Raw genomic sequence first — 12,447 nt, 5'->3', positions numbered from 1 at the left:
ATTTTTTTGTTGTTTTTTTTTGCGGTTTTGTTTCTTCTTCCGAGAGCCGTAACTTTTTTATTTTTCTGTCAATCTTGCCATATGAGGGCTTGTTGTTTGCGGGACGAGTTGTACTTTTAAATGAAACCATAAGTTTTACCATATAGTGTACTGGAAAACAAAAAAATTCCAAGTGTGGAAAAACTGCAAAAAAACTGTGATCGCACAATAGTTTTTGGGATATATTATTCACCGTGTTCACTCTCTGGTAAAACTGATGTGTCATTGTGATGCCTGAGGTCGGTGCGAGTTTGTAGACACCAAACATATATATGTATAGGTTTACTTGTATCTAAGGGGTTAAAAAAAATTCACAAGCTTGTCCAATAAAAGTGGCATACGTTTTGCACCATTTTTCGAAACCCGTAGCGTTCTCATTTTTTGGGATCTATGGCTCAGTGATGGCTTATTTTTTGCGTCTCGAGCTGACATTTTTAACGATACCATTTTTGCACAGATGCTACATTTTGATCGCCTGTTATTGCATTTTGTGTAAAAATGCGGCGACCAAAAGATGTAATTTTGGCGTTTGGAATTTTTTTGCCGCTACGCCGTTTACTGATCAGATTAATTGATTTTATATTTTGATAGATCGGGCATTTCTGAACACGGCGATACCAAATATGTGTATATTTTTTTAACCCTTTAATTTTTAATGGGGTGAAAGGGGGGTGATTTGAACTTTTAGTTTTTTTGGGTTTTTTTAACTTTTTTGTTTTATTTTACTAGTCCCCCTAGGGGGCTATATGGATCAACAATGCGATCGCTCTACACTATCTGCTGATCACAGCTACACAACTCTAAACAGCAGATATGGTCACTTCCTGATTCATTCGGCTCCGGGCCAGTGAAACTGAAAGTGACTCATGATAGCTAGAGGCGTCATCACATGACACCATGGCAACCACTGAAAGTCACATGATCACGCACGTGACTTCCGGTGGGGGTGGCGGTAAGTGAAAATAATGGCCGCGCGCATATACATCTCTCTGCCAGACTTTGGCAGCGAGATGTAAGGGGTTAAATGTTCCGGGTGGAATGCGATTCCACTCGGAACATGCAGGCACACATGTCAGCTGTTGAAAACAGCTGATATGTGCGTAGATCACCGCGACCTGCCCACGGCAGGGGGCGGGGATTAACCTCACGCGATCCAGATCCGTCCTTGGTCGTGAAGGGGTTAAAGCAACTCAAAAGGCGCCTGCTGATGATCTTCTTTTTGTCATGATTCATGTATGGCTCTGCCGTCCCTGAGCCAGTGCATGTATCCTGCCTCCAGGGTTTAGGTCCCTTGGGAGAGGCCTGTTCGTTCTGGCCTCGTTCCGGGGGTCGTGCCGCCATATCTTGGTGCTGCTATTTCCAGGACGCTGCCAGTAATATTTCCAACTTTACTGTGTGCAATGTTCCTGAGAGAAGTCCTCTGTTTCTTTTCCAAAAACCCGGTACTGTTCGTCCTAACCTCCGTCCCTCCTGCCCGACCTGACCTGACCTCCAATTCCCCGACTTGACCTGACCTGTGTTTCCCAGGCCCGACCTTACCTCCATCCCTCCTGCCCATCCTGAGCTCCGTCCCTCCTTCCTGACCTTACCTCTATCCCTCCCTGTCCTCCGGACTCCGGTCCTGTTCCGTGTCCTCCACTCCCTCCCCTGTGCTTACTTGCTCTCCAAGTATCTGACTTCCGCTCTGTTCTTTGACTTTGGTTTGTTTTCTTCTTGGTTCAGATGTGACATACCGGCATAGACCCTGACTGATCGACTATCCCTGCTCTTGTGGTAGCAACCTCTAGTGGCCTTCTGTCTTACTGCATTCAGTGTCAATGTTAGTATAAAGATTTTCAGTAACAGTCCAGTCCTTCTGAGGTACCTATATATCTATTAGGGTGTACCACCATAGTTGTATACATGGTAACCTGGTTAAGGGTCCACTGAAATGTTTTGCCCCTCTGTGGTGAACCCCTATCTCCACCTCTTATTCTTATCTATTCTCTAAGTGTCCCTATTTTCTATATAAAGTGAAACAACATATGAACACAAAGATGACAAAGAATTTGCTGCAGTAAAAGCACTGTGAGCGTTTTCTTGTAACATCTTCTGCTTCAAAAACTATGCTGGTACGCTGGTGTCTATAAGATACCACGCACGCATATGCTATTGGGATTCTCAGTCTTTTTTTTCTTCAATATGCTGCTTTTAATCAGACTTTGTTTATGTGGCTGTGGTATGTGACCACTGCAGACAATCATTACACTCAGTGATCTCAAACTCTAGCAAGCCTTATCACTGAGTGTAATAGGTGACTGTTTGTGATATCACCATTCCCACCATGTCATCAAGGCAGGCAGCAGCAGAGAGGTTGCAAAGGAAAAGCAGAGGAAAGTAATGTTGATTTTGTTATTTCAAAAAGATCAAATATTTAATCTATTTAAGCCCTTTTTCACATGCCAATTTTCTGCTTTTTCCAATTTAATTTTCTTTCTTCCCCTCTTTCAAGAGACATAACTCTTTTATTTTTCTATCCTCATAACCATAAGATGCTTTTTTGCATCATGAATTGTATTATTTAATTACACAATAAATTTTACCATTCAAAATACTGGAAACAATAAAAAAAATAAGAGGGGTGAAATTGTGCAAAAAAAAAAATTACAATTACTTGTTTTTTTTTTTATATTTGTTCATTATGCTATAAAAGTGACCTGACAACATGATTCTAAAGGCCAGTACAATTACAGCGACACCAAACATCAACCAGTTTCTTTTATTTAAGTGATGAAAACATTTCAAAAATTTGTAAAGAAAAAAAAGTAAGTCGATTTTTTCAAAACCCATAGCGTTTTCATTGTTAACATTGCTGGACCTTTGTGTGATCTTGTTTTTTGCATGTAAACTATCCTTTTATTAACAACTTTTTGGAATAGCCACTATGTGTTATTTGCTTCTTATTTAATTTTTTTTTGCTGTCCTGGAACAACGACAAAGCAAAGACAGCAATTTGGGACTTCCCATTTTTTCTCTCTTACAGTTTTTACCAATCAGGTTCATTAATTTTATATTTTTTTTTACCCCACAGAGTCCATAGGAAAATATATCTCCTATTCAAGAATGAATGGAGTGGAAATGCACATGATCATCCTCCATAAAGCCAGGTCTATTCAAAGCCCCATTTCTCGGGATCAGAAAGCTATCCTCTATTCTGTGGATAGGGAATTACATTTAAAATTAAAATTAAAGAGATTGTCCACTACTTTTACATTGATGGCCTATCAATGTCTGATCGGCCCGGGTCTGACACTCTGCTCCCCCAACTAACAGCTGTTTTCGGTCCCAGTGGCAGCAGCAGGCAACCAGAAATGCTCAACTTCGAAGCTCCTCCGTCATTCTAATCAATAGGAGGCGGATGTGCAATACCTGGCCTTGGCCGCTATCAGAAGCTCCATAACTGAGCATTTACAGCTACATGCTGACGCTGCCGGGACCGAAAACAGCTGATCGGCGGGGGTTCGGGGTTTAGGACCCCGGCCGATCAGACATTGATGACCCATCCTAAGGACAGGGCATTAATGTAAAAGTAGTGGACAACCCCATTAATAACACTCATTTAATATCGGAGACATTCCATTTCAACTTGAAAACAAAGAAAAACTGAGAGTAAGCTGCCCACTCTCAAGTGTCTACTAAGAAAACATAAAGAAGTATATTACCGATCATTATTTGTGAATACAACACATAACAAAAAAATGCAATTCTTGTAAAAGTCATCAGTGCAACCTTTTAAAAAAATAATTTTGCATCCATCAATTTCTTTATAATGTTATGTCAATTAAATCTGTTGCATATTTATGCCCAGAAAATGCACAATAACGTAATTACTGTATCAAATAAGTAGCTACATTTTTCAGTCCCCTACGCTGCAATATTACTGTGTATGTAAATGTATACAGGAATTACTTAATGATTGTAATTTATAATGGAATAAAATTGCATTTATAAAACCAATAGGATCATAAACAGATGCATTATGTCTAAGATATACATATATATCTATATATAGAGATATACAGTAGATATATATATATATATATATATATATATATATCTACTGTATATATATTCTTATACACCCTTGAAATTGGTGCAGAAAATGAAGTATTTCTCGCAGTCTCCAAGTCTCCAACTCAGAAGCCCTAAGCATACCTCTCCCCTGGGCAAAATCTGTCAGCTGCAGCTAACCTTCAAATTTTTTTTTTTGCCAAACTGCATACTAGGCTACTCAAGTGCAAAAATGCCAGCTGACCTAAAGATTGTTTAGTTTTATCTAGCTATAGCCAACTGTGTAGGGCAGGGGTCTCAAACTCGGCTGGGTGTATTAGCCGCACAGAGGAAAAAAAATAATTTTGGGGGACGCATTCTTTGCAGGACAAAGTGACATTCTTATTGGTACCATATATATTTTTATACACACACTTGGATCACTGATTTTGAACATTTTTCCCTTGTTTATTATAACAAATGTGCACATTCTTTGTTTACATATGTATAAAAAAAAATTAATGGTAAAAAAAAAGTCATGCCTTACTTTGAGTTTGCTTTTTTTTTTTACATGTTATCCCTTTCTTGTAACTAATAGTGTTACAATTAGCACTATATAGAAATCTTGGCCAACATCTTTTTAGCAATGCTTCCCATCTTGTTGTATTGTGCCCCATCCTAGTCCCCATCCTACAGTAATGTGTTCATCTTTGTCCCCATCTTATAGTACTGTTCCCCATCCTTGTCTCCTTGTAGCAATGTCCCTATCCTGTAGTACTGTCCCCATCATATAGTTGTCCCATTCTATAGTAATGTCCCCATCCTGTAGTAATGTCCCCATCCAATAGTAATGTGCCTATCATTATCCCCATCCTATAGTAATGTCCCTATCCTATAGTAATGTCCCCAGCCTTATCCCTATCCTATAGTAATGTTTCCCATCCTTGTCCCCTTCTAGTAATGTACCTATCCTGTAGTACTATGCCCATCCTAGTCCCCATCCTATAGTAATGTCCCCATCCTAGTTCCCATCCCATAGTAATGTGCCCACCTTGTCCCCATCCTATAGTAATGTGCCCATCCTAGTCCCCATCCTGTAGTAATGTCCCCATCCTAGTCCCCATCCCATAGTAATGTGCCCACCTTGTCCCCATCCTAAAGTAATGTGCCCATCCTAGTCCCCATACTATAGTAATGTGCCCATCCTAGTCCCCATCCTGTAGTAATGTCCACATCCTAGTCCCCATCCCATAGTAACATGCCCACATTTTCCCCATCCTATAGTAATGTGCCCATCCTAGTTCCCATCCTATAGTAATGTGCCAACCTTGTCCCCATCCTGTAGTAATGTCCCCATCCCATAGTAATGTGCCCACCTTGTCCCCATCCTATAGTAATGTCCCCAGCTTTGTCCCCATTCTATAGTAATGTCCCCATCCAATAGTATTGTGCCCAACTGCCCATCCATGTAATGTCCCCAGCTTTGTCCCCATTCTATAGTATTGTGCCCATTCTTGTAATGTCCCCATCCTTTAGTAATGTTCCCAGACTTGTCCCCATCGTATAGTCATGTGCCCATCTAATAGTAATGTGCCCACCTTGTTCCCATCCTATACTACTGTCCCCATCCTATAGTAATGTGGTGGCACCGACTGAAAGGGGGCAGTGGCTATAACTTACCGATCGCTCTCCAGTCCTCAGCTTCCACAGACACCGGAGTGAAGCTGAGGGGAGTAGTTTCCGGCCCCAGATCCACAGTGATTGGAGAGATCGCTCGCAAGGCCAATCTCTCCAATCAGAGCTGGGGGCGGGTGAAGCAGAGGTCACCCAGCTCCAGCCAATGATCAGCACTATAGCTGCACTGATCATGGCTGGATTTCAATGTTTCAGTCATTTTCAATGGCTGAAACATTACAGTGTCTGTGATTGGCTGAGCGGCGTTCGTCAGCCAATCACAGCCTCCGTAGGTCTGGGAAGGAGACACCACCCCTCCTGAGGTCCCCTCCTCCCCGAATCTAAGGTATTTTCAAAGTGATTGCAGCCACCGGGGCCGCGATTTCGCCATGACGTACTGGGTACGTCATGGGTCCTTAAGTACCAGGGAGCCATGACGTATCCAGTACATCATGGGTCGCTAAGGGGTTAATGTGCCGTCCTTCACATACACACACAAAAAAAAAACATTCTTACCTGTCCCGCGTTCCCTCAGCTGCCTCATCTCTGCTTCTTGCTCTCTGCAGGCCCGTGCCCCCGTTCACTATCGTGGCCAGTGCAGGGGCCACAGCCCCTGTCGGCGATTTATGTCAGATAAATGTTTTGCTGACGCAGCACCGGCAAAACATTCATCTGACATAAAGCGCAGATAGTGGCTGCGGCCCCTGCATCGGCCGCGATAGTGAACGGGGGCACGGCCCTGGGGGCCGCATGAAGCAGCCTGAGGGGCCGCATGCGGCTCGCGGGCCGCGTGTTTGAGACCTCTGGTGTAGGATCTGTAATTCTCTACATTTGGAACCCACACCAAAATGGAAGTATTCACGATTCTACTGAAGACTATGATTTCTTTGGATGAATTATCCTAAGCAAACATCTTGTGTGATGACTATATGTGGCATTATAGAGGACCCATCACTTTTCTACTCCAAGTCCTTTTGCTCAAACTCTAAAATTCAGTCGGTAACCTAATGATACACTTTGAATAATATGGCTAGAGTGTTGGACTGAGTTTCCAAGAACCTAAAAGAAGAAATGGTACTATCAGATCATCCTTTATCGTTACTCCTCCATTTGCATACTAAGCATTATTGCTATCAATGCACAGACAGGACATATAATAAATACGGAAAAACCAAAGAAATGAGCCAGAGTATAAGTTGGTGTACATGTAGCATGTATGAGCATGTTCACACTGTGGCCATTTAACTGACAAAACCTAAGATAGAAACAATATGGGCATATACTCTGCAGTAAGTAAATAGTAATAATATATAGATATAACATACACCACATGTATACTAACTTATACTACAGCTCATTTCTTCGATTTGGGGTCATGACTCTTCCTTGTTGAGCTAAGCCTTTCATTTATATAGCTTCTCATGGCTGAGTGTCTCAGGTAGCTGGGCCCCGAACCTGCTCTGTCCCTAGCTATATTAAGGTTAATTAACACAAGGTGAAGTTTTTACATTAGAGGTAAGAACCGTCCTAATTAGGGTTCACCTTGTCATGGGGGATGTATTTTTACACTTTTTTTTTAATCAGAAACCGTGTTATTATGTATCCCATGCACCACTAAGACAAAAAGGAGATTGAGCTGCTGCAATGTGAACACTTTTTTATTCCAGATCGGCACTACGGTAAATCCAAACAATCCAACGTTTCCACATCAACAAGGTCTTTTTCAAGGATATCTATATGGGTGGTGCCAAATGTATAGGTAATGGAGAAGGAGGTGCCAGGTGCGGGATGGCAGCTTATACTGCTAGGGGACTACCTCACGGAGCTCTTACACATGCGGTGGTCTCCTGACAGTATTAAGCTGCCATCCCTGAGGTTGAAACTTTGGATTGTTTAGATTTACTGTGTTGCCGGTCTGGAATGAAACAACATTCACATTGCAGCAGCTCAATCTCCTTTTTGTCTTCTTGGTGCTGAGGTTTTTTTCTCCACAAACGAGGGCTTGGTCCTTTCCTCGAGCACAATACTCTATGTCAAGAGTGCTGGCTTCTCTCCTAACACTATGTATCCTATGTTACTTACATGTACTATCACTATTTAGATACTTACTGTGAGGTATATGCTTATTTTGTTTCTATTTTAGTTTGTGTTATATATTATATATGGTATAAAAAATTAATTGTCAGTCAACCCAAAGGAAATAAATAACGGTCAGTGAATATGTTCCATTGTCAGCTTCAAATGACCTTTGAAGATCATGTATTATTCCTTCAAAGCCTAAACACACCAGGAGATCCTGTGATAATTAATATTAATTATAATTATTTTATATTTGACTATAATCTGGTGCTGTGAGCGTCTGTAAGGCAATACAGTATATGCCCAAATATAAAATTTCTCGTTTATATAAAAATTTATTGGTAAAATAATATATAAAATCTGTAAATATCTATAACAATCACATTGATTTAACATATATAAAATGTCATTTTGATAATTGGCAAAATAAACTTCCAAAAATAAACTTACCTTCCAATAAGGAGAAATTCACCGATCACAGCCAATCTCTTCATTGCCATTAATAGTCCTCTCACTGTCATTCCCTCGCAAAAACAAACCACCACTCTTGCTTTTGGTAATCTCTCACGGAGTTTTCTGAGGAGTCGGTCAAAACTTTTCTCCCCTGCGTTGCTGTATATCTTGTCTGTGTGGGCAATGCAGAGTCCTTCTAGTGCAGCAAGTTCTTTAAATGCCTCCATCCCACTTTCTCCATAGTTTCCTATAAAATAAGAATGACGTTAGTCTCTTGTACTTCTCATTATGTGCCTTATGTTGTGTTTACAATATTTTAAACTCATGCATTTTTTGGATTATTCGACATTAGTCTTCATAGCTGAAAGATTGCATAAGCATGACCCGCTGAACCAGGCATGGCACTCAGACATAACCTAACTAAAAATGATTCTACAGTATTTCTGATGGGAAATCCTTGCCCAAGGCATGACATTAAAAATATAAGGACATTTGTAGCACAGGCCCTAGTTCTGCTTTTAACAGCTGAATAAAAAAACAACTAAACAAGCTGTAATCTACTTTAAGGCATAAAGAGTGATGAAAAATGGTGAATAAACATATAGGAAAAAGAAGAGGAAAACAGTTTTATCAAATTAAACATTTATTTCATTACTTTAATCCAGCATTAATGGGACATGATATTCTAGTTTACTGGATGGTCATAGAAACATAGAGAAAATTACTTTAGTGGGTCCATGTCTGCAGAAGCATGAGCTGGGCACAATGTACTGGGCACTACAATGTACTGAACGCACTAGAATGGCAGATTTGCGATTTTCACTCAACAACTTCCACTGCATGTTTGTTTACTATTAGACATTATAAAATTTAAAAACTTTAGGCTAAAACAACAATTTATTGGTAAAAATGAAATATTTTTTTTCACCACCCAATATTATAAAATTATTTGAGGCACATGTGGTGTCAACATGTTCATTGCACTTTAGATTATTTCACTGGGTGCAGTGATGAACATACTGCCAGTGCAGCCAGTGCAGTTGCACCAGGTCCAGGAGGTTTAGCGGGCTCTTGGTGGCCGGTTAATAATGAGGACAATCTGACTTGTTGTGTGGAAATCAAGGCTCCGGGGGGCCCATGGCCACATTGCCCTCATCACATGCAGAATGCTGGGCAGGGAGTGAACCAGCAGCTCCGCACAGTGCAGGCAGTGGAAGGCAGGTGTTTGTCCTCTACTCATTGCCCGGAACTTTCTCAGTGACACATGGGCGTGCGCCCTGATGACGCTAGTAGGATGCACGCACAAGCCAGTGTTATTTGAAAACTACTAGCAGGAGAAGAAGCAGTGCAGCGAAGGCCCAAGCAGAGAGGTGAGTGGTGACTAATAGCCTAAGGAGGGGACAATAAGGAGTGGCGAGGTGAGGGGTGACCAATAGCCTGAGGAGGGGCAATAAGGAAGGGGAGGATTGGGATTAGAGTGAGGTGTGGAAGAGGGGCTTAAAGTGCTTTATGATAAACAGGTGGGGGAGGAGGACATTATATGGGAATTTAAAGGCAGCCTATCAGATCCTATTATACCCACCAGCAGCATTCATATCAGTATGTAAAAATCCCCTGCATAACCAGTCCTGTGTAATGTTATTGCCTAAAATTCATGTTTAAAACAAGGACTTATAAAGTGCACTGTTCCCATGCTAATTAGGGCCTTGATTAGTTGGCCCTATTTCCATGCTATCATGCCCCTGTGGGCATGATAACCTCATTTCTACGAGGCGGCATCATCACAGCTCCTGGAAATCTTATGCATGGGCGCAGCTGTGTTCACTCATATTGAATCTCATCTTAAGTCGCGTGCACACGTCCCGGCTTCAGAAAGGCACACTACGCATGATCGGAGAAACAGCTTCTGAAATTCTGATCATGTGCAGTGTGCCTCTTTTAAACCGGGATATGTACACCCAACTTCAGATTAAAGTAATTGTGAGTGAACACAGCCGCGCACATGTGCAAGATTTCCAGGAACTGTGGTGATGCCACGTGGAAATCATGTTATTACACCCATAGGGGCATGAAAGCATGGATGGAGGGCCAACTAGTCTGGGGAACTAACACCCCATGAACTAGTCACTGCCATAAGTAGCACAGTGAAAGATCAGTTTATAAATGCCTTTTGGTAAACATTCATTTTTTAGTTTAACATTATACAGGGTGAGTTAGGCAGGGAACTTTGGCATACAGATGTGAATGCTGCTGGGTTGGATGGCATGGAGTGCTTGACAGATTCCTTTTAAAATTAATTGGATGGTGGGGAACAATGCTAAGTTCCTCAAAGCTTCCTCCCCACAATTAATTATATAGCCTCATAGCTTCCTCCTCACCCCACAATTCATTAAATGGCCCTCATAGTGTCTACTCCACCTCACAAATTATATGGCCCTCATGGCATCATCCCCATCCCACAATTCATGATATGGCCCTGATAACCTCCTTCCAACCTCACAATTAATTATATGACCCCCATAGTGTCCTCCTCATCCCACTATATATGAGACAGCCCTGATAACTTCATAGCCTGGAGGATTTTTATTCAGGAGGCAATGTATATACACAATAGATGTGACCTTGTTATTTTCAGGGCTGTGATGATCAGTGTGACAAGACGAGTTGTTGCTGGAAGATGGGACGTGAAGGTCGGATCAGAACACAAAACAGAAAAGTAATCAGATAAGACTTCAGCGGAAAAAAACTTTATGAAAATGTTTATTCTGTACAGTATGACTTGGAGTAATGATATTATATGTCAAATCCCTTAGTACACATTCTCAAATTTGTGTTGCCAGACTTTTTTTTTTTATCAGACTGCATACAGACTCCTAGAGTTTCATAGATCTATTCACATAGCCGGTAAAATTACCAAGCCAAGAATGAGATCTGTGAGACTCAGAGCATGTGCTGTTCTGATCTGATGAGGAATAGCACATGCTCCATAGGTCAGTATGCTGTCCAAGAAAAACAAGGCAGGCAGCACACTGCATACTGACAGTGCACATGGATGAAGGAATGTAGCCTCATTATGTATAACACCGTCATAGTATTTAGTGTACTCATTATGTAAAGCGCTGTCCTTAATTGCATAGTTTCTTCTTTTACTCTGTATAACACTGTCCCTTATTAACATCCTCGCTAGTTATGTATGGCGCTGTCCCTTATTATATAGTGTCCTCTCTTGTTATGTATAACACCGTCTCTTATATAGCATATTCTCATTCTTTTTGTTATTCACAACGCCCTCTCTGTTACTTAATCCTCTCTTGTTAGATATAAAATGACTGCTGATGGAGCAGCATCTGAGACCATAAGACCAGTCCATCAGCCTCACCTTTAAAAAATAAGCCTTACCATGTTCCATCAGCAGCCATGTCATTTTATATTTAACAAGCGAGGACACTATGAAATAAAGAGAGCACTATAAATAACAAGAATGACAAGATAATCCAATATGTTAGGGATGATGTTGTACATAACAAGAGAAGGCGCTATGTACACACACACATATAAATCTATATCTGCAGCTTTGTCGCCGCTGAAGAAGGGGGGTCCCAGGCAAAATTTCTTGCACAGAGGCCCCAAGCTGTCAGTGTCTGCCCCTGACTGGGTGAGTGTAAATTGAAAAGTGGGGTCACTTCTCTGGCATGTTATGGATTTTGCCAATCTCACATGGCACCCTCAAACCATTCCAGGAATATACAGTGCCTACAAGTAGTATTCAACCCCCTGCAGATTTAGCAGGTTTGATAAGATACAAATAAGTTAGAGCCTGCAAACTTCAAACAAGAGCAGGATTTATTAACAGATGCATAAATCTTACAAACCAACAAGTTATGTTGCTCAGTTAAATTTTAATAAATTCTCAACATAAAAGTGTGGGTCAATTATTATTCAACCCCTAGGTTTAATATTTTGTGGAATAACCCTTGTTTGCAATTACAGCTAATAATCGTCTTTTATAAGACCTGATCAGGCCGGCACAGGTCTCTGGAGTTATCTTGGCCCACTCCTCCATGCAGATATTCTCCAAGTTATCTAGGTTCTTTGGGTGTCTCATGTGGACTTTAATCTTGAGCTCCTTCCACAAGTTTTCAATTAGGTTAAGGTCAGGAGACTGACTAGGCC

General features: G+C 41.1%; 1 protein-coding gene across 3 annotated transcripts in view; it reads right to left on the bottom strand.

Moving 5' to 3' along the window:
* GRM1 (glutamate metabotropic receptor 1) overlaps window positions 1-12,447 on the bottom strand; it is a 588,806-nt gene that overhangs the window by 351,066 nt on the left and 225,293 nt on the right. For all 3 annotated transcript variants that reach the window (XM_075339546.1, XM_075339548.1, XM_075339547.1), the window contains exon 3: window positions 8,272-8,521. In XM_075339546.1, the coding sequence (XP_075195661.1) occupies window positions 8,272-8,521 (250 nt within the window). The remainder of the gene's footprint in view (window positions 1-8,271; window positions 8,522-12,447) is intronic.

The sequence above is a fragment of the Anomaloglossus baeobatrachus genome, chromosome 3 (genome assembly GCF_048569485.1).
Source record: "Anomaloglossus baeobatrachus isolate aAnoBae1 chromosome 3, aAnoBae1.hap1, whole genome shotgun sequence".
Taxonomy (NCBI): Eukaryota; Metazoa; Chordata; class Amphibia; order Anura; family Aromobatidae; genus Anomaloglossus; species Anomaloglossus baeobatrachus.
This window is presented reverse-complemented; position numbering and strand designations above follow the sequence as displayed.